Source organism: Chroicocephalus ridibundus, chromosome 3, assembly GCF_963924245.1.
Source record: "Chroicocephalus ridibundus chromosome 3, bChrRid1.1, whole genome shotgun sequence".
Taxonomy (NCBI): domain Eukaryota; kingdom Metazoa; phylum Chordata; class Aves; order Charadriiformes; family Laridae; genus Chroicocephalus; species Chroicocephalus ridibundus.
Genome location: NC_086286.1, coordinates 128614201 through 128634819, shown reverse-complemented (window position 1 = coordinate 128634819; position 20619 = coordinate 128614201). Strand labels below are relative to the sequence as shown.

Sequence of the window (20619 nt, the reverse complement as noted above, 5' to 3'; positions counted from 1 at the left end):
GGTGACCCTGGTGCCAGCACAGAGCTGCAGCCCTCTGGATGACGATTGACTCAAGTGTGCGGTCCCTATCGGGTGGGTCTTTGTACGGTGAGCTCCTGGGGTGACCACAGGTCCCTTTATTAGCCACCGTGCTGGAGAGTGAGTCCAGCAGGTCTTGGGTCGATCAGCAGGTGGAGGGACGTCATCTTCCCCCTCTGCTCTGCCCCGGGGAGGCCACAGCTGGAGCACTGGGGCCACTTCTGGGCTCCCTGGTTCCAGAAGGACAGGGAACTGCTGGGGAGGGGACAGCGGAGGCTACGAAGATGCTGAGGGGCTGGAGCATCTCTGTGCTGAGGAAGGGCCGAGAGCCCTGGGGCTGTTCAGCTGGAGCAGAGCAGGCTGAGAGGGATCTCATCAATGCTCAGCAATAGCTAAAGGGTGGGTGTCAGGAGGATGGGACCAGACTCTTCTCAGTGGTGCCCAGGGACAGGACAAGGGGCAACGGGCACAAACTTGACCATGGGAAGTTCCATCTCAACATGAGGAGGAACTTCTTTGCTGTGAGGGTGGCAGGGCCCTGGCACAGGCTGCCCGGAGAGGTGGGGGAGTCTCCGTCTCTGGAGACATTCCAACCCCGCCTGGACGCGTTCCTGTGCCACCTGCTCTGGGTGACCCTGCTCTGGCCGGGGGTTGGACGGGATGATCTCCAGAGGTCCCTTCTGTTGCCATCCGTTCTGTGAGTCTGGCCCGTGGAGGGGCCAGGTCTGGGTGAGGCTGGGTGGAGGTGTGCCGTGTATCAGCTCTGCCCGGACCACTTGCATCCAAGTGTCCTTGTTTTATCCCCCTGCAGTACCTCTGCTTGGAGGTAGAGCCGTTGTCCTGATGAGCATTGCTCTCCCTACAGCCAATTCCTTGTAGAATCGTAGAATTGTTTGGGTTGGACAGGACCCTAAAGACCTTATAGTTCCACCCCCCTGCCCTGGGCAGGGACACCTCCCACCAGCCCAGGTTGCTCCAAGCCCCGGCCAACCTGGCCTTGAACCCCTCCAGGGATGGGGCAGCCACAGCTTCTCTGGGCAACCTGGGCCAGGGGCTCACCCCCTCACACCAAAGAATTTCTTCCTTATATGTAGTCTAAATCTCCCCTCTTTCTGCTCTTCCCCTGCCAGTGTGGGGCTGTTGCTGTGTGCTCCCCAGCCACTAAAAACCTCTTCTGTCCCCAGAGCTGCAGGGAAGAGCGAGCTTCTCCCTGGTGCTCATCAGCATTGCTGGAGGAGTGGTCCCACGTCCGTGCCTGCGGAAGGTGGGGGATAATCTCCCAGCTGGTGCTAGCAAGAGCTGAGGCTCTGAACGTGAGAGAGTGTCGGCAGGGCAGAAATCTGGTTTTCCCAATGAATTTGCACACCCCATGGGACCTGGGGAGCAGGAAGGAGACTTCTGCTTGGTGCAGCAGCTCCTCTTGGAGGAGAGGGGCTCTGACCTTGCTGGGCTCCCTGTGTGGTGTGTTTTGAAGCATCTTTAGATGTCGAAAACCCGCATGGTGAGAACCAGGCGGGAGGAGGGAAGCGATGCTGGCGTTGAAGCTGGGGCAGGCAGACGGGACATCCTCCGTGCTGCCTTCTGCTGGTGGGAGCCAAACCCCTGGGCTCCTGTGCTGGTGGCAGGTTTACCACTGCCAACGTGCTCCATTCTTATGCCAGCTGAGAAGTGACCTTAGAAAAGATAAACAGGGCTCGAGTTAATAAGTACCGTTAAGGCATGGTGTGACTTCTCCCGCATCAGTGGCGTGTGGGCATAGTGCAAACGTGACGTGTTTGCACTGGCACGGCTCTGCTCAGTTACGTTCGCCGGGGATTGTCGTGTTCGCTGCCTCCTGGCTTATCTCAAGCCTGATGGGAGAAGGTTCTTAGCCTTGTGCCCTCTTTGTACATAAGGAGATTTATAGGAAACGGCCGTATGGACTTGCTGGAGCTGCTCTGCCGAGGCTCCCTCTGCCTTGCTCCTGCCGCTGGTGCAAGTGGTGAAACGTGGGCTCGTGGCCGGCAGTGCAGGCTGCTGCGGAGCTTGCCAAAGTGTCTGCGAGCAAAATGGAGTGTATAAATCCATCTTTTCTTGCTGTCCCTAGTGCTGGTGCCTGTGCCACCAGCGCTGTCCTCCCCTGGCCCACCCTGGATCCCTTTGGATGTCTGTCACCGATGTGCCCGGGGCACCAGGGCAACGGTGTTCCATCTGCTGCTGGCTCCGGGTAACCTGATTACTTAAAAGTGGAATTGTTTTTCTGGACAGGAAGGCTATTAGTAGAATCTGGGCTATAAATCTGCATTTTTTTTTTTTTTTTCCTCCTTGGAAATGTATTTGGATCTTCCAGAAACATCCTGGTTGCATGATTAATGTTGTTTTTAAGCTGTACGAACCATTTGTGTCTTTAAATCCCATGAGGGCAGTCAGCTTACTGCTGATGGCTCCGTGGCAGCCGGGACCCTCTGGATGGAGCGAGCCAGGGGCAAGCGATCCCGTGGCCGTCCTGGCACAGACGGGACGCAGGGGATGCTGCGGCCGCGTGGTGTGTGTGATGAGGTGGTTGCTGCAAAATTGGCTTTGCTCTTTTCTTGAGAAGTTGAAAACAAAATCCCAAGGGGACCGCCCCGCCTGCAATCATAAGGAGAAGTGCTGTCTGCATGCACGGGGCTATTTCAGAGCAGGGCCCGTTACAAGTGTCTGTCTCCTTTGAGAAGGAAGCTCTGGGGTGTACAGAATTCCTTCCGTGCGCTCAAGCTTTTTGTTTGACCTTCTCTCCCTGAAAATGAGGGAGAAATCAGAGTCCTAGCTGGTGGCAGAAAAATGACTTAGAGAAGGATAAGTCACATGCGTGAGTCACTAGACCAGCGTGTATGGATTGAAATGGAAAAGATGATGCTAATTTGCAGCAAGGACGAGGTGTGTGAGTGACAGAGTGTGGTGAGTTGAAACACCGCCGTGTCTGGGGCCTTGAGAGTGTTTCATCAGAACAACCACAGCAGCAGAGTGAGACCAGCTCTGGGGGAGGATAGGTCCCTTCCTCAGCTTTGATCCAAGGCACAAGTGTGTATGAACGGGCAGAGCGGGACACATATCCCGAGCCTGTGTTTCTCTGGGAATGTCAGTCTCCAAACACGTTGACCCTAGAGGGCTGACGTAGGAACGAGGAGCCTGGCTCCTGGCTTCCTTCAAGGACAGGCGGCTGCCTCCATCGCTCTCTTAGAATCGTGTGATCACAGAATGGTTTGGGTGGGAAGGGACCTCCTTAAAGGCCATCTAGTCCAACCCCTGCCCTGGACAGGGACATCTTCCACTAGACCAGGTTGCTCCAAGCCCCGGCCAACCTGGCCTTGAACCCTTCCAGGGATGGGGCAGCCACAGCTTCTCTGGGCAACCTGGGCCAGGGGCTCACCCCCCTCACACCAAAGGATTTCTTCCCAATATCTCACCTAAATCTCCCCTCTTCCAGTGTAAAACCCTTCCCCCTCGTCCCACGGCTCCCCTCCCTGCTCCAGAGTCCCTCCCCAGCTTTCCTGGAGCCCCTTGAGGGACTGGCAGGGGCTGGAAGGTCTCCGCGGAGCCTTCTCTTCTCCAGGCTGAACCCCCCCAGCTCTCTCAGCCTGTCCTCTTCCCATGGCGTGGGCTGAGGGTGAGCAGCCAGTGGAGTGAGCTGCAAGATAAGTATCTCCACAGCTTGCTTTGCTTCCAGCTCTGGCCACGCAGAGGCCCTGCACCCTGAGGAGGTGGTGACTGTGCTCATGTTGCCTGTCCCTCCTTCTTCACCTTTTGCCAGTGTCCCCAGCAACGCCGCTGGCTTGCTGTCCCCTACGGAGCAGAGCGCTCATGTGCCGTGCATGTCTGGAAGCCGTTCTTGCTGGTGCAGAAAGGTAAAGAGATGGAATGCCTGTAGGAAGGAAACCAAATGATGAAAAGCAGTCGTGGTGAGGCAGGGTATGGCGGATGTTTTTGAGTTTTGTCACTGAAGATGCCTGGCAGGTCATTGGCGTTCTGGCAGGCGGCTGTCCTGGGCAGGCAGCCTTGTCCCTTGGGGTGGCAGGCAGCCTGGCGCCAGAGCCAGCCCCAGCTCCGTCGCTTTGTTCTGCTGCTGTCCTCTGAGCTGGCAGAGCACTGACCTGCCTTGCTCAGCAGGCAAAGCGTCCCTCCAGGAGACCGGTTGAAGCTGGGGTGGTTGTGCCAGGAAACCTCTGCAAAACAGCTGCCCTCTCCCCCGAGGAACGGGTCATTCCAGGTCTTTGAGTTCTGCAGGCAAGGTGGGAACATGTGTGACCATGGGGAAAAGCTGCTTATTGACTATTATCCCCAGTCCCCAAGCATGGGGGGAAGAGGGGAAAGCTTCCTGGGACATGGGTCTGGGGAAACTTCCCCGAGCTACCTTACAAACATGAGCACAGGAACTCCAGAGCGATTCCCCTGCCTCGCTCCAAGCCTTGCGTCTGTTTTCTTGTTCCAGGCTGGTTTGGGGATAATGAGATTTAGTCTCCAGCTCTCCTCCTCCAGTGGTTCAAATCCTATTATCTTGTAAAGAGTCTGGAATTCTGTCCCCTGAAATTGCATTAAGCTGGGATGGAAATTCCTTGGGGCTTAAACCTCACCTCCATACGGCGTCGAGTTTGGGGGTTTGCTGCCACTTGCTCTGCAGCTCCTATGGGTTTGCTGGCGTGGGGATGTAAGCACCGGGTGAACCCCCAGCGGGATGGCCCGATCCGTCACGGGAGGGCAGGGAATGGCTGGTGGGGGTACAGAAATGCTTGCCAAGGATGGGATTCCCCCAGTTAGGAACAAATGCTGTAAGCTCTTAGCGTGTGTGCTCAGAGCCCGACGAGACCTTCCTCATGCTGGCATCTCTTGTGAGGTGTTGCTTTGCCCTTTCCCGCTGCTTTCTTCCCAGGTTTTGAAACGGATAAGCTGTCCCCTTTGCTTCCAGCATTTCCATCCGAGGAGAGGAGCACGGAGGGAGGGAGAAGCCGTGGGTGCAGAGGTGGTGGCTGACTGAAGGCCGTGGGGAGGGTGGGGACCCGGAGCTGCTTTCTGCTGATGGTTCCTTTTACCAGCCATGCTCCCCTTATCTCAGGGAGTTCATGGGTTACATCCATGGGGGTGCAGGAGGGCTGGAGGCTTTGATTTGATTGCTTTCCATAACACTGCTCTTAAATTTGGTATTAGATATGCGTGGGATGGCAGCGGACGCCGGTGCTGGGGGCTGCGGGGGGTTGTCCTGACCGTGGGTGAGTGGGCCCCAGGAGCTGCCCTGCTCGGCACTGAGCATGGGAGCCAAGGAGGTTTGTAGCCTGTGAAATTTTTCTTGAGATTCTTATCGAAGTGTTAGTTGGGGAAGAGGACTTTAGACAGGGTAATCTTGGCTAGGAAGGGGCTGTGAGCCGGGGAGCAGATAGCAGCTCGTGGTGCTCCTGAGAGCCAAATTATGTCAAATTTTAACTTTCTAACTGGAAACTGTTTCATGGCTTGTCTAGGTCTTTGATTTTTATTTCTATTTTTATTTTCCCCACCACGTGCACACCCCAGCCACCTCAAATGATCTAAAAGCAGTGGGGTGAGGGGGAAGGGCTCTTCCTATCCCATTTCCCAAGGGCAGCAGCTGCCTCTGCGGAAATCTCAGCTCCATAATGGAGAGGAGCCCTCTGAGCCCCGTCCTGCATGGGGTACCCCAGGGCCTCCTGATGTTCACCCACCGATCCTCCCCCTTTGGGAACGCGGACTCCAGCTCACCGAGCTGGACACAGGCAAGGAGCCAGATACTGACCCTTCAGCAGGTCAGCAGGCAACTGCTGCCAACTGCTCTGCCCTAACCGAGTAAGGAAAAATGACATGGGTCCTACCTCGAAACAGTGAAATCTGTCGCTTGTTCTGCTACGATCACTTTGCTCCCTTACTGGTCCCAATCTCTGTCCCCTGCTGCGGTGGGGCTGGGAGCCCCGTGTCCCGTGGTGCCCACGAACCGGCCCAGGTCACCTGCATGGCTGCACTGGGAAGCTGGTGCCTCTGTGTCTCTCTTTAGTGCCGAATGAGCTTCTGGGCCTGAAACGGTGACGGGATGTGCGGGATGTGGGGATACTTGTGGGTGTGTGGTGGTATGGTGGTGTACGTGGTGTTTGGGGGTATCTGTAGGACGAGGGAGAGGGTTGAAGACCTTGCTCATAAATGTCTGCCGTCTTTCCAGAAGGAGAAAGTCTCTCCCAGATGACTGGAGATGGGCGAGACAGTGACAGCTGCCATCTCAATGGGAATAGTCCTTGACCGAAGCATCCCCGCTCTTGTGCAGGACCTCTGGTGTCAGTCACTGGTTGTGTCTGGGGCACTCAGAGCTGTCAGCACAGAAATGTGTCCCTTGAAGCTCCCTGTTGGTGTCCTGTCTGTCAGAGAACAGTCTCCTGTTTTGGGGACCCCACCAAGGGGGGTTCATTGCTGTCCTCCTGCAGCAGTTGGTGAAAGGGGTGCCAGGATGTGGGAGCTGAGGACCTTGCAGACCAGGAATGGTCCCAGCTCTCATGGTTGGTGGGGAAGTCTCCTCCTGCCCTTCTGCATGGCGCCTTTGGGTGCTGAGCCTAGAAGGTCCCTGGTCCTGCTTGTCTTGTGGGGCAGGAGTCTACAGGGTCGCTCAAGCAAGAGCATGCTAAGCTGTCCTCTGTGGGTTGGTCCCATGGTGTGGGTGCTTGAGGCCATGGGACTGTCACTTCTTCTCCAGCTCGTGAAGAGTGCCACCAGGCCTGCGGCATGGCCATCGAGGTGCAGGGCTCTGGTGGGAGCATTGGCTGCAAAAGTGGTTGTGTGTCCTTGAGTCCCTGCCCACCTTCCAGAAACAAGCTGCAGACTTCTCCTGTGGGGCTGCTCCTTGTGGAAGGGAGGGATTCGGGTGCGGAAATGAGATGTCGCACCCAAGAGCTGCCTCTGTGGGTCCATGGGCAGTGTTGCTGGCGCTTTTCGGGTAGTTTAGCTCCATCCCTGCTGAGGCTTCATCCCTGAAACGAGTGTTCTTGCAATGCCGAGACTCGGGTAGCAGGTGTCCTCATGGAAAGCTCAATATTCGTGATCTCTGGCTTTTTGCGAGTGTTGTTGGAGCCCTAACTATTGTTTTTCGTTTGTCCCTTGTCGTTCACAGTACAGTGCCGTGGACAGCAACCCCCTGTCTCTGTACGTCATGCATCCCTTCTGGAACACGATAGTGAAGGTGAGACCTCGTCCTGGCCCTGGGTGGGACAGCAGAACTCCAGTCACCACAAAGTCTTCTCTGTAAAACTGTCAGCTGAAAAGCCCTGCTTCGTTTGTGGTGCAACTAATTACAAAGGGTGCTGCCTTCCAGCCTGCAGCCTGCCCCGAGCTCACTGCATCGCAGCCTAAAGCTTCTGTGATTCCTGCTGCCCCGTGACGTGCCGGATGCGACTAAGTGGTGTTGTCTAACGCCCAGACGATTGTAACCAGGTCTCTGCTGTGGCTGGGAGCAGCACTTGGTCCATATTACATGTTTTAACGAGTTCATGTGTTCTTTTGCTGCTTTCCCATAGATCTTCCCTACCTGGCTGGCCCCAAATTTGATAACGTTTTCTGGCTTCCTGCTGCTTGTCTTCAACTTCTTCCTCATGGCATACTTCGACCCTGACTTTTATGCTTCTGGTAAGGCTGCATGTTCCTGTTCGGATGCGAAGTGTTGGAGCGGTGAAGTCTGTCACCTCCTCTGCAGTGACTTCTGGTGCTCGTTGATAAGGCCTCTTAGTCTGGGCATTCCCAGAGGCAGGTGGCTGTGCCAGAGAAGGGACAGGGTTGAACTCGCTGGGCTTCATGATGAGGACTTGTCCGAATAATATGCCTTCCTGCTGGGTGGACGTGCACCTGGCTGGCAGTGGAGGAGCAAACAGCCAAAATTTTGAGTAGGAATTGGCTCTGCCTACAGAGCAGACAAGAACCAAGTGCCCTGTTTGTTTTGTTGTTTTTTTTTTTAAACCTTCTAATGCCCCTGGTCTATTTTAAAATCTAACAGGGTAACGTGGGAAACTGCTTCCCTGAAGTCAGCAGGTAGAGCCTTGTTCCTTGCATCCCAGCTAATTACCCTCTTGCAAGAACATGCCAGCACCACATTCAGATTAACAAAGGCAAAATCCTCTTTCTCGGTTTCACCATTCTGCAAGCATATGCACAGCTTTAAACCTTTAGCAGTGCCCATGTTCATCTGTTTGTGAATCCAAAGGTTCAGTTGTGTCCCCTTCCTCATGGGAGTGTCCCAGGGAAAAGATTAATACAGCATGATAACTCTCAGTCACTTATCAATAGCTTCCTCTCTATATTTTTCTCTCCCTTTGCCCCTGCCTGGTTTAGTTTAGATTGCTCAGAAGAGTTCATCTAGTTCTTCTAAAACTGGGCCAATCATCAAAACACAGTTAAGTAGGAAAAATATCGGTTTCTTGGCATTGCCTTTATCGATAGGTAGGCGAGTACTGTTGTCAATATGCCAGGCTTTCAAAAGCCCGGGTGGCATCTGTGGCTGTTAGCTGAGGTTTGAACTGACTTTTGGTCCGTGAGCCATAGGGAGAAAAAGCTGACAGTAGCTCAGGGAAGGAAGTTCAGTGTGAGAATCCCCAGGACATCAGACGTCCAAAAACTTGGGCTCTGCCAACAGCATGGTGAAGCTCGTGCTTTGGGACCCTTTTACATACGTGTTATGCATGTTCTACTTCATTTTGCTGGTGAGGTCTCCAGAAGCTTCTGCCTTCCCTCCTCCATGGATGCTTTTGTAGACTTGATGCCTTCTGTTTGCTGCTGGAAAGGCACCATTGTGCTGCTCTGAGGAAACAAGAGTTGGCATTCCGTGGAATCATTCTTCCCCCTAGGAGACCTCCATGTGCCCTCCTGTGAGGCTGCTGCCAAGAAGCCGTGCCCCGTCCTGCTTTTTTCAAACGTGCCTTTTGGACTCCCTCAGTTGCAGACATCTGAGCTGGCTATCTGCCCAAAGGGTGCTGGAGGAGGTGGAGAGGTTGTTAAGGAGGAACTATTTCAATTGGCAGGATGCAGACTGGAGACTGTGTCTGCAGAGGCAAGGTGTTACCACACCTCAAAGAGGCTCCACTTGATGCTCTACGGGCAAGTGTTTTAGCAGAGCAGTTCTTAGATCCTGTGACTTCGGGGAGCTTGGGACAGAGGACAATGACATCAAAGTCCTTATTGACCTGGCTCTTCCATCGTGTCCTGGAACGCTAACATCTCAGTTTCACTGTTTGAGTTGTGTAGGTGCTTTGTCTTAGTGAGCTGCTGGTCTTTGTGCCAAAATAAACTCACTCAAAGTACATACTGAGCTGCCCTGACTTGGGTCCTTCTGATCTCTGCAGCTCCTGATCACCAGCACGTTCCAAACGGTGTGTGGGTCATTGTGGGTCTCCTCAACTTCATTGCCTATACGTTAGGTAAGACTTTATCTCGTTGTTTCATGGGGGGTTGTGTCTGTGATCTTTTCACGCTGCGGCTGCGTGTTGTCTTATCTCTGAGCCTGTTGAGAAATCCTGGGCTTCTGCCATGCACTGACCCAACTGCGGCGCGGGCTGCAAGAGCAGTTTCTGGGAGCTGCTTGGCAAAGTGGACAGGAGGAAGTTGTCCTGGAGCAGCTGGTGTGAAAGGAGGATGCTGGAACTGACTTTGAGACGAATTGTGAAATTCTGTCTTTGGTCTCATTTAAATAAATGTAATCTTGTCAGACTTTATTGCATTTTTCAGTCTTGAGTAGAGCGAGGAGGGGTGAGAAGCACACTCCCCATTAGAGGATGGAGGTGGTGGAAGCTGCTCTTCACTGACTGCACGCTTTGTCAGCCAGAAGCCGGCCCGTTGCTTTGCATGAGGGTGTCCAGCAAAACTCCCCATTTCTCCTTCTCTTCCCAGATGGCGTTGATGGGAAGCAGGCTCGCCGGACCAACTCCAGCACGCCCCTGGGAGAGCTCTTTGATCATGGCCTGGACAGCTGGGCATGCGTCTACTTTGTGGTGACGGTCTACTCCACCTTTGGACGGGGCTCCACGGGCGTCAGTGTCTTCGTTCTCTACCTCCTCTTGTGGGTGGTCTTGTTTTCATTCATCCTCTCCCACTGGGAGAAGTATAACACGGGGATCCTCTTCCTGCCCTGGGGATATGACATCAGCCAGGTGGTAAGTGCAAGCCGCAGCCGCTGCTCGGCTTCAGCAGAAGCTGGATAAAGCGCTGGCGTGTGATAGTCCCCGCTGAGGTGTGCGAGGGATGCGAGCAGCGCTGGTTCGTGTCCAGAGCCTGGTGAATTGGTCACTGCATTACGCTCTGGAGGTCCGTGTCTTCAGCCTGTCTCCGGGCATTGTGGAGGAGAAGAGCTCTCCAAGGGTAGACTTAGATTAGGTATGAGGAGGAAATTCCTTGGTGTGAGGGGAGTGAGCCCCTGGCCCAGGTTGCCCAGAGAAGCTGTGGCTGCCCCATCCCTGGAGGGGTTCAAGGCCAGGTTGGCCGGGGCTTGGAGCAACCGGGGCTGGTGGGAGGTGTCCCTGCCCAGGGCAGGGGGTTGGAACTGGCTGATCTTCAAGATCCCTTCCAACTCTAACCATTCTGTGATTCTATAAGACTGTATGACTTTGAGCTTTAATTGCTTTAATGAGCGGGGGTCATGGCACCAGAGTTCACCTGCTCAAAACCGTTAAATCCAAGGAGGTTTGTGTGGTTTCGTTTTTATTTTGTTCTGAGTAGCTTTTGTAGATGGACAGTCCACAAAAACCAAAGTTTGAAGAACGGGTATTGCCATGTGTTTCCTCTGCCTGGTTTCTGCTGTCCCAAGATGCGTGTTTTGGCCACCTAAATTGTTGCCTAGTTAATTTTCTGCGTTGTACCAGCATAGGTAAATTCAAGTCTAGAGGTTTGGGATGCTTTTTGGCACTAATGGGATGCGTGCCAAAATGTAGCAGAGTAACTAATTGGCATGTTAATTGCTGTGCTTGGAGCGAAGGTTCCTGGGGAGGTGCCCTCTGTACCATTGTAACAGGGCAGTTGATGTTGAGACTGATGGTGTGGGACCCTTAGGTATGTTGGCAAGTCCAGCTCTCATTAGGACTTCTCTGCAGGAAGCTCTTTCTGAAGAGCCCGTCAGAACTGGGAGCAAGCTCTGGATGATAGAATTCACCTTTCCTGCTTGTGGCTGCACTTCCTAACCAGGGTGCGATCTCACCGCCCCGCGCAGCACGCAGTTCTTCTCTTCTCCCAAGGAAGAGGTGATACGACAGGAGGAAATGGCCTCAAGTTGCACCAGGGGAGGTTTAGGATGGATATTAGGAAGAATTTTTACACTGAAAGGGTTGTGAAGCATTGGAAGAGGCTGCCCAGGGCAGTGGTGGAGTCGCCATCCCTGGAGGGATTGAAAAGCCGGGCAGACGTGGTGCTGAGGGACATGGGGTAGTGGTGGCCTTGTCAGTGTTGGGTTGATGGTTGGACTTGATGATCTGAAAGGTCCCTTCCAACCTGGGCAATTCCATCGTTCTTATCAGGCACTGGGTGGGAAATGCAACAAGTTGGAAGGAGAGTTCAGTTAATGCAGCTGCATTAATTGCAATAATCGTCTCTGCTCGTAAAAGGAGACCGTGGCCGGTCCCCTCTGACCCTTCTCCAGAAGCATTGCTTCACCTTAATGCTTTGGGATCTCTGCCTCTTGCAGAAGGGCAGGGGGTAGAGGGCTGAGCTGTCCTGCAGCATGTTTCACCCAGCTTTGGGGTTACTGCTGAAACTGCAATATCCCTTGTTAGCTTTCTCCCTGTAATCGCCTCGCCAGATGGGTAAGACAGAGTCCCTGAATGAACCCTCCAGGGTCACGGCAACTCGTAGTGTAAAAACTCTTTTTGGTGCTTTGAGCATCTTGTGAGTTCAAGCTGCACGAGGACATCTCTGCTCCCGCTGCCAGGAGCAGCTCTGGGTCCTATCCTTCTCAGCTACTGCACTTGTTAGACCTGATCTTGTAACATGGGATGTTTGTGGGTTATTTTGGATTATTTTCCCCCTTCCTGCCAGTGGGGAGGAGGGAACACGATGTGGCTTGGAGCGTACTTGTCCAGCTGCCGGGTGGGTGCTGCCAGATGTGCCCAAGGGGTGGCTCACACCTGCTTGTCCTCTGCTTTCTTCCAGACCATTTCAATTGTCTACATAGTGACGGCCATTGTGGGAGTTGAGGCCTGGTATGCACCTTTCCTGTTTAATTTCTTATATAGAGACCTATTCACTGCAATGATTATTGGTAAGAAACTCCATGTTGAAGCCTGTCTTTTAAACTCCACCTTTTTAATGAAACCCAATGTCTTAATTACATGATAACGCTGTTGTGTTTGCTGTACTGAGAGCTCCTGTTGGCTGGGGTTGAAGTGCGTAGCTGAGGCTGTCCCCGCAGCCTGCCCTCCCCCAGCGTTTCGAAGCGCTGCTGTCTTCTGCAGTTCCTGTGGAGAGGTTAACTCCACTCTGCCTGGGTCTGTGCGGGCCAGAAGAGCAAGGAAGCGGAGAGCTATGCTCACGCTCTGCATATATTTTGTGCCGATCCTGAAAAATACATAAAAAAATTCAATAAAGTTAAATAAAAGCCCAGCCTTTCTCCCCAGCGGTCCATCGGAAGGAGCCACTGCAAAGGGGGGAGTAATGCAGGCGAAGCTTAGCGGGGGAGAGCCGTCTTTGCCGACGAAATTGGGTTTACTCAAAAGTCCTTTCTTCATTTCATTTTTCTTAGTCTATATCCCTTTCTTTAGGGGTTAATTGCAACTGCTTAATTTCAAGTCGATACGTCTTGAACTGTGTTAAATCTAATGCTTGCGTTTTTCTTCATCAGGTGGATATTCTGAGCTTTCCTTTGGCAGCCGTCTAACTTAACATATGAATAATAAATGCACTTTTCCTTTGTGAAAACTAGAGCAGGATGCCTGCCTTGGCTGGATTTGTGCACTGGGATCAGAGTTGGGTTATTAAAAGCGGGAATGTTTACAGCTCTGTTAAAACACCTACTGCTAGATAAACACGGAAGGAGCTGTGATAGACTCTCGGGGCTTTGACTGTAGCGGATGATGTTCCCTATTGAGGTCTAGAATGTCAAAGTCATTTAGACTCTTTGTATTATTTGTCAAGTTAAATGAAAAGAACTTTTTTGCGCAGCGGCAGCTGGAAATGCTTGCTCGCAGTGGGAGAAAGAGCAAATTGGCTTTATGAGGAAGACTGAAAATTGTTGTGCACAGCCATGTCACGTGTGGAGTTTGAAGTCATCTCTTGTCTCATTAAAGACAGTATTATAATTAAACTTTATAACTGTTTAAAGCGTAATACTGGGCTCATTAATGCAACTTTTTCAAATGGAAATGTCTTTAATTTATAGCAGACCTCAACTTGTAATTACAGCTCTTGGACCAGAATTACGAGCACCTACTGTTAAACGTGCCGAGCTATTCCTGGTGCACCCCTGAGCTATTTTTGTGGCGAGCAACTTAAACCGGGGCAGAACCACCTGCCCGCTCGTGGGGTGCACGTGATGGTCTCCCTCTGTCATGGGGCAATAACGTGGCTCTTTTCTCTTCCAGCTTGCGCTCTCACGGTGACGCTGCCCATGAGCCTCTACAACTTCTACAAGTAAGTTTCTCCGTCCTCAAGCCCCCCTCCCTGCACCAGCACCTTCGCAGCAGCCCCCAGAGCCTCTTAGAATTTGGTTTCCTTAGTGTTTTCAGACTTTCAGGCTTTCTTCAGTGTGACAAAATGGTTCTGATGCACCAGAAGGTCCCAGTTTGCAGGGTGCACTGGGAGGAGTGGGCTGGCAGCCGACTTGGCAGGGTCTTGCAGGAGGGTCCCCAGCTTTTGTGGGCTTGTCCTGCTGGTCACAACCCAGGGAATCAGACAACCCAGAGGTTTTTTGGTTAACGATGAAGGTGTGTATCTTCCTCCTCTGACCGTCATTGTGACTGATATCAGCAGTTTTGGGTAGCGGAATGGCCCATCAGATTTGACTGATGTCGGCAGTTCTGTGTAGCAGGATGGCCCATCAGACTTTGCAGCCTTCTCCTGAAGACCGTGGTTTTTTTAGCCGTGGTTCCGGGTATTTTCATGTCTTTGCTTCCCTTTCAGGGCCTATAAAAATAACACCTTGAAGCACCACTCTGTGTATGAAATCATGCTGCCGCTGGTGTCCCCAGTGTTGCTCTTCCTGCTCTGCACCACGTGGATCTTCGTGTCCCCGATGGACATCCTGGAGGTCCATCCCAGGCTCTTCTATTTCATGGTTGGAACAGCCTTTGCTAACATTTCTGTAAGTGGCTTTTGCTTTATGCTCCAGTTTATCCCGGGGGAATCTGAAGCCTGCCAGAATGCTTGGGAAGCTGGAAGAAAAAGACCAGCTCAAATGTGAGGAGAGAAGGGATATTTCAAGATTAATTTAACAGCTTTCCTGTTTTGCTGTGACTGAAAGATCAAACAGGGAAGTAGATGGGGTTTGGGGTCTGTGAATTTTGTGCTGCGGCTCTCGCTCTTGAGAAACTAGAGAATTAGGTAAATTGAGTGTGTTTACACACGCGTGTGTCCTCTGTGTTGTGAATAGCAAACTGCTCGTGTGGAAGGAGTTCCTTTCCTTTTTTGGGATAAAATTAAAAAGGGGGGGACTAAAGCTTTTGTCAAAATCTGATTTAGCCGCATTTTGCGTTTTTGCTTGCTTGAGACCTTAACAAAGGCACTTGTGCTCGTTGCCTGGGACGTGTGGCTGTGCAGCTCTGTGTGTCCATGCCCTGGGGCCGGCACCTCGCGCTGCTGCTTGGCAGGATTTTCTGCTGATGGTGCGCATAACGCTGGTGCGGCTCGGTCAGCTCAAGGGAGCTCCTTTGACTTCTAAAGATGCCCTTGGTGCCTTTTCCCTGTTGCCTTCCTGCCTTGTTAGGCTTTGCTTCGTGTGTCCCACAGGAATTCTAATGGAAAGAAAGATCCCGAGTGAGAAGCTCGCTGAAATTGCATGATGGTAGTTGTGAGTGCAGACGATTGGCACGTGTGTGACCATCCTCTCTGCACTGTGGCCAGCTCTGGCCTTGCAGGGTCGGTACTGGGCGCGAGCTCTGACGGTTTTCTCTTCCTCCAGTGCCAACTGATCGTCTGTCAGATGAGCAGCACACGCTGCCAGCCTCTGAACTGGATGCTGCTCCCCATAGCAGCGGTGCTCTTCGTGGTGATGTCCGGGTTGGTGCCCAGCAGCGAAACGCTTCTCCTCTACCTGTTAACTGCTTTCCTCACCCTGGCGCACATCCACTACGGGGTGGTCGTGGTAGGTGAACTTCGGGCTTGGCTGCCGTGCTCTGACCGCGGGCTTTGGGTGCTGCAGCTCTTTGGAGCTTAAAAACAGAAACGTCAGTGAGAATAACCACGAGTGCCAAGCTCTCCTCCTGCTCTCTGTGACCGTGCACACCTTGAGCTGACTTCCTGGCGAGAGGCTTGTGCGGGCTCTTGCGTGGGTTTGAAACGAACTTCACACAACGCGACGGGGGGCTGTGGGACCCGAGATTAGTTTGAAACAAATACTTGCGTCTCTGCTGCCATGTTTAACCCCTCCTGGCTGTGGTTGCAGCTTGGATGTAAGGCAGCATGGGTGACCCGCACCCTCGGGCGGTGGGAAGGGCAGCTCCGGTAGATACCCAGAGCAGCAGAAACTGTCTGCACAACGGGCAGGATGTCCTTAATTTGGGAGTCTTAGTATAAAAAGTTAAACTGCTGGTGACGTTACTTTGGTTGGTGGGTTCGATCTGTGACCTCGCTGATGTGTCCTCTGCTGGAGTCACTGGGAGAGCCAGGATGGAGGGGGGACGTCCCTGCTAGGGAACGTGGGGACACTGCAGCTGCAATGCCTTCTCCCCTGCTGCAAGGGCTGTGTAGAGATCCAGGGACTGATTTGCTGCCCTTGCTCTGTGCCGGCTCTGCCAGACTCCCTGAGTTTTGATTAAGAGAAAAAACAAACTCAGAGGAGACCCGAGTCCCCTCAGAAATGCCCCAGGAAGCTGTTGAGGATCTAAGGCAAGGGACCCGATGTCCCCTGCGTGGCCACTGCCACGTGCGTACACCCTCCTTGGGAAGCCCTGTCCCCTGGGAACGCCAGCTCTAATGTGGAGCCTCCAGAGTTGAGCTTGGACTGTAATTACAGCAAAGAAGTAATAGCCAGGTTGTCTTGTCTTTCCAATTAGTGTAATGAGGCTTCTGTGCAAGAAGGATTTGAATAGCTAAGAAGCTTAAATAAATTTGGTCTTGGAATCATAGCTGGAGCTGGGGACGGACCGGGCGGTGTAATCCTCCTGCCCAGGCTTGCCCATCGCCTGCAGTGAGCTGCTCAGTGCTCTGCTCCCCTCCTTCCCCTCCGTCCAGCTTTCCAAGGGCCCATGTGTGCAGTCTCCTCTTCCACGGGAAAAGAAACTTGGAGCTGAAGAGCCTTTTAAGGCTGTGTGACTGGGATGTAATCCCAAACTGCTCTGAATTTGGGAGTAATTATTCGGAATAAACCCTCTGCCCTGACTCTGTGCCCGGCTCAGCCCCGGGCTCTGCTCAGCGCTGCTCGCTCTTGATTCTGCAGTCACCAGATGCCAATGCCACGCCATCCATTTTATCCTCCTGTCTGCGGTTCTCTGAACCGTGCCTGAAAGCTCCTTTCCTGGTGTGGCTCTCAGTCCTCCATGGTTTTCTCATGTCCTCAGAAGAGGTGGTGAAAGCTCCTTCCAAAGGCTGGTGTAAAAGGGGCCCGGCTATCCAAGACCGGGTGTTGGGTTCCCCTGGCTCTGTAACCCTCCTGCGTGTGTCTTTGTGGTCGAAGCAAAGTACCCGACCCCCAGTTTGAATTGCAAATGGATTCAGGGAGTGATTTTTTTCATATAGATATCAGAGATGATCAAAATTTAAGCAAATTATTAACAATTCTACTGGGAGAGGCAGAGAGGGAGCAGTACCGCAGGGTAAAATCCTGCATGCCTGGGCTCAGGGCAGGCGTTTCTGCCTCCTGAGGAGGGCAGGAACGGAGGTGATCCTGTCCCTGGCCAGGCCAGGCTGCTCCTTGGGAAGGTGTGGGAAGGGAGCAAGGCTGCACCTTGCAGGCCCATGTGCCTGGCTGTCCCCAGCATCTGTCCCCAGCAGGGACAGGACAGGGCAGCCTGGCTGGCCCCATAGCCAAGGGGCTACCCCACAAGGCAGGGGCTGTGGTCCAGATCTGCTGTGGCCATGGGGAGCATGTGGGGTGGGGGAAAGTGGGTGCAGGAAGGTGGCAGGGTGGGCAGTGGGGGGGAAAGTGGGTGCAGGAAGGTGGCAGGGTGGGCAGTGGGGGGGAAAGTGGGTGCAGGAAGGTGGCAGGGTGGGCAGTGGGGGGGAAAGTGGGTGCAGGAAGGTGGCAGGGTGGGCAGTGGGGGGGAAAGTGGGTGCAGGAAGGTGGCAGGGCTTTGTCGGCCATACAGGGAACTGGTTTGGTGCTCTGCCCGCTTTCCTCCTCGCTAACCAGGTCCCGTTGTCTGCCTTGTCCCCAGGTGAGCCAGCTGAGCAGGCACTTCAATATACGGCCCTTCTCGCTGAAGAAGCCCACGCCAGATTGACTAGGAGTGGAGGAAGAGAAAATCAGCTTGCGGTCTGCAGAAGTACTGTAAATAACTGCTGCAAATACCTGTAAATACTTCGACCATCACCACAGATCTAAACCTATCCTCTGGACAGACATCAGGGCAAAGTACGCACGGTATCCAGTGCAGCCAGGGCATGACTGGTACGGGGCAGCCTCCGCTGCTCTTCTTCGAACGCAAGCTTTCGGTTTTGGGTGAAACTGGACAAGGAGGGTAGCCTTTCAGGTCACTGTTACTGTATATTAGACCAGCTGAATGTTCCCAGTGAAACCTCAGACTCCAGCTCTTGCTGAGGTAAAGCCGGTTGGGGATGCAAATGGCTTTACCTGAGCAAAGCATCTTGACCCGTCACCAAAATCAACATAACGGCTGATTTCTGCAAGGTCAGGGGAACATCCTGGTGGTCGCGGGGGGTTCCTGTCTGTCCCTAATCCTGCTAGACAGCCCTCATCCTGGGCTGGTACGTAGGGAGCAGATGGTGACAGTTCTCCCACATTGTGTCCTGCCTTCCTGCAGTCACTTATTTAGGTAAATACTTGGCACCTTTCTTTTTTTAAGAGGGGAAAAAAAGAACAACACACAAAACTTCTAGTAATATTCTATATGGGAGGGGGCTTTGAAAATCAGGACTCGACTTCCCGTAAAAGTGGGAAGGCGGCTTCTGCCTCCCCTGCTCGAGCTGGGAGTGCCTGGGACCACATCTCGGCCGCGTTCCTGGCTGTCCATGAGCGTTCCCTGCCTGAGAGCGGGCTCTGGGCTCCGATGGGCGGCAGAGAGCGGCTGTCCCCGGCCTGGCTCGCTGCCCCCTCTCCCCACCAGTACGAACTCGCTGTTTGGGGCTGGGTCGCTGCGTGCTGCCTGCGCCTCTCCTCGTGTGGCAGCGCGGCCGGGCCGGGGCTGCTCATCGCCCTCCCCACCAGACCATCGGCAAATCCACCGCGTAGAGAAGCACCTCAGTAAGTGTTGTGCCGGGCGCGTGCGCGCTTTCAGAGAGCTCACGGGCGTTTGTGTGGCGGGGTCCTTCCCAAATACCACTTCATTTTCAAAACCGTTGTCCCCAGCGGCTGCATCTCTCATCCAGGGATATATTTGTTTACTGTCCATTTGTAAAAGACATGATTGCATTGATTATTTTGGTTTGTTTTTGTTTTTTTTTTTTTTTTTTTTTTTAAAACTTGTCTTCGTAATTGAGTTAGAGTGGGGTGGTGAAGACTGAATGCTGATTTTCTTTTCTGTTCGCTTTATTTAATGAAGACCTGTGCTTGAATGAAGAGTGTAGCTTAAACCCAGGCTCTGGAAAGGCTGCATCCGGAAGCGAACAAGCGCAGCAGATTGTGCATATGTAATTACCATGGGAACAAAGTCGCTTACACACTGATTATTGTGCAACGTGGTTTGTAGACGCTCGGTCACCGCGTTTTCCTTCGGCAGGTGAAGACTCCGCCTGCTTTAGGAAACATTCGATGTATAACTACTATTTAATGCTTTTTTTTTTTTTTTGGTTTTCTTTTGTAAATTTGAATCATTGTCACGCGGACTTGAAATCCTGAGGCAAGCTGACGCGTGCGGGGGTGACGGCAGGGCTGTATGGTCACGGTACGCCCTGCGAGGAGCGAGCTGGGGCCATCCTCTGGGCTGGGCATCTGCGTGCTCCTGTGTCCGTACGGCTGCCACATCTCCGGAAGGGCGGCTGAGCCGGGAGAAGGGGGCAAATAATTTTCAGAGTTTATTTAATAAAGTAGCTTACTCCTATATCATTTTACTGATGATGTACAGAAAACAAACCCCAAACAACAAAACCAAACCCGAGGCGTACGAATGAATTGGGCTGCGCTTGAATTTTCGACTCTGGCTATTTAATGAAATGTAATAATTATGAAGGGAGAGTAAACTGAAGTCACGCTTGCACAAGAATTACAGGGAATCTTAAAACGGGACGCAACACTTATCCAGGGGACGTCTTCGGGTAGCAAAATTGTGCTGTCAGCAGTGACGAAGGGCGGAGGTTGGATGATTGTTTACGTTCTAGTTCCGTGTTTGCGGGACCAGGGAATGGCTGAGCTCCGGGGTCCCCAGCCTGGCGCTTGTCCCCTCTCCTCCCAGCAGCGTTGCTGGGCCAGTGCTAACGCTGTGAGAAGCTGTCTGATCCTAAACCTTAGGATGTCACCTTGTCTCCGTGATACGCCGTTTGTCTGTCGTCTCACCTAGCCGTGAGCTGGTGCTTTTGCAGCGCGTAAAAGACCCTGGAAGACCCCTGTGTGGAGCTACAAGCGGGTGGGAGCCAGGTTTCCTCTCGGATCCTGCAAGCACTTGTGCTGTAGGAGAAAGATCTCTCTTAAAAAAAAAAAACAAAAAACAACCAAACAAAAACCAAGCCTGGAACTGCTTCCTATCTGCACAGGCTTTATCTTTGGAGAGTCCTGGATTTTTTTGGTGCCTTAATTTATTGCACCTTGAAGCTAGAAAAATATCTCCTTAACTGGGCGCTGGGAAACAGGCTCGTGGCGGAGGGAGGAGGGAGCGGGGCTGGGCTCGGTGCACACGCAGGACACTTGAACTGAAAGACCAAACCGTGGGGCATGCAGAGAAACAAGCTATTTATTGACAACAATGGTTTTAAGTCTGAAGAATAAACGTATTCCTCCCTCGCTAGCAGCATCTGAGGGTGATTGTGTTATGGCGGTGGTTGCTTGTCTTGCTCCTAGGCTCCGTCCCTGCGGTGGGACGTGCTCCCTGGGATGGGACGGGGACGTGCGCTCGCTCCTCAGTTCCTCCTGCCTGGTTTGTGAGACCCGATCTGTGGTGTCTCCTCTTCCAGGGATAGTGTTAATCATATTTCCTTAATTACCGATGGACCTGCTGAGTTGATAACGGGACTGTCTCACACTCTCCTAAATCTGTTTTGCACATTTTCTCTCAATACAGAGTATTATCAGGTAAAGAACCTGGTCAGGGAGGGATGGAGAAAGTCCTTCAAGATCCGCTGGGATGTCGGTCTCCAGCCCTGGGG

At 52.9% G+C, this 20619-nt stretch overlaps 1 protein-coding gene across 2 annotated transcripts in view; it reads left to right on the top strand.

Annotated features, from left to right (window-relative positions):
• SELENOI (selenoprotein I) overlaps positions 1 to 20261 on the top strand; it is a 32173-nt gene extending 11912 nt beyond the window's left edge. The window contains exons 2-10 of one of the 2 annotated variants that reach the window (XM_063330785.1): positions 7136 to 7204; positions 7539 to 7647; positions 9354 to 9428; positions 9898 to 10160; positions 12145 to 12253; positions 13572 to 13620; positions 14110 to 14290; positions 15107 to 15289; positions 17520 to 20261. In XM_063330785.1, coding sequence (XP_063186855.1) covers positions 7136 to 7204; positions 7539 to 7647; positions 9354 to 9428; positions 9898 to 10160; positions 12145 to 12253; positions 13572 to 13620; positions 14110 to 14290; positions 15107 to 15289; positions 17520 to 17636 — 1155 coding nt within the window. In that variant the 3' untranslated portion in view covers positions 17637 to 20261. The remainder of the gene's footprint in view (positions 1 to 7135; positions 7205 to 7538; positions 7648 to 9353; positions 9429 to 9897; positions 10161 to 12144; positions 12254 to 13571; positions 13621 to 14109; positions 14291 to 15106; positions 15290 to 17519) is intronic. The other variant, XM_063330786.1, reaches the window with a different exon arrangement.
• The last annotated feature ends 358 nt before the right edge of the window (positions 20262 to 20619 follow it).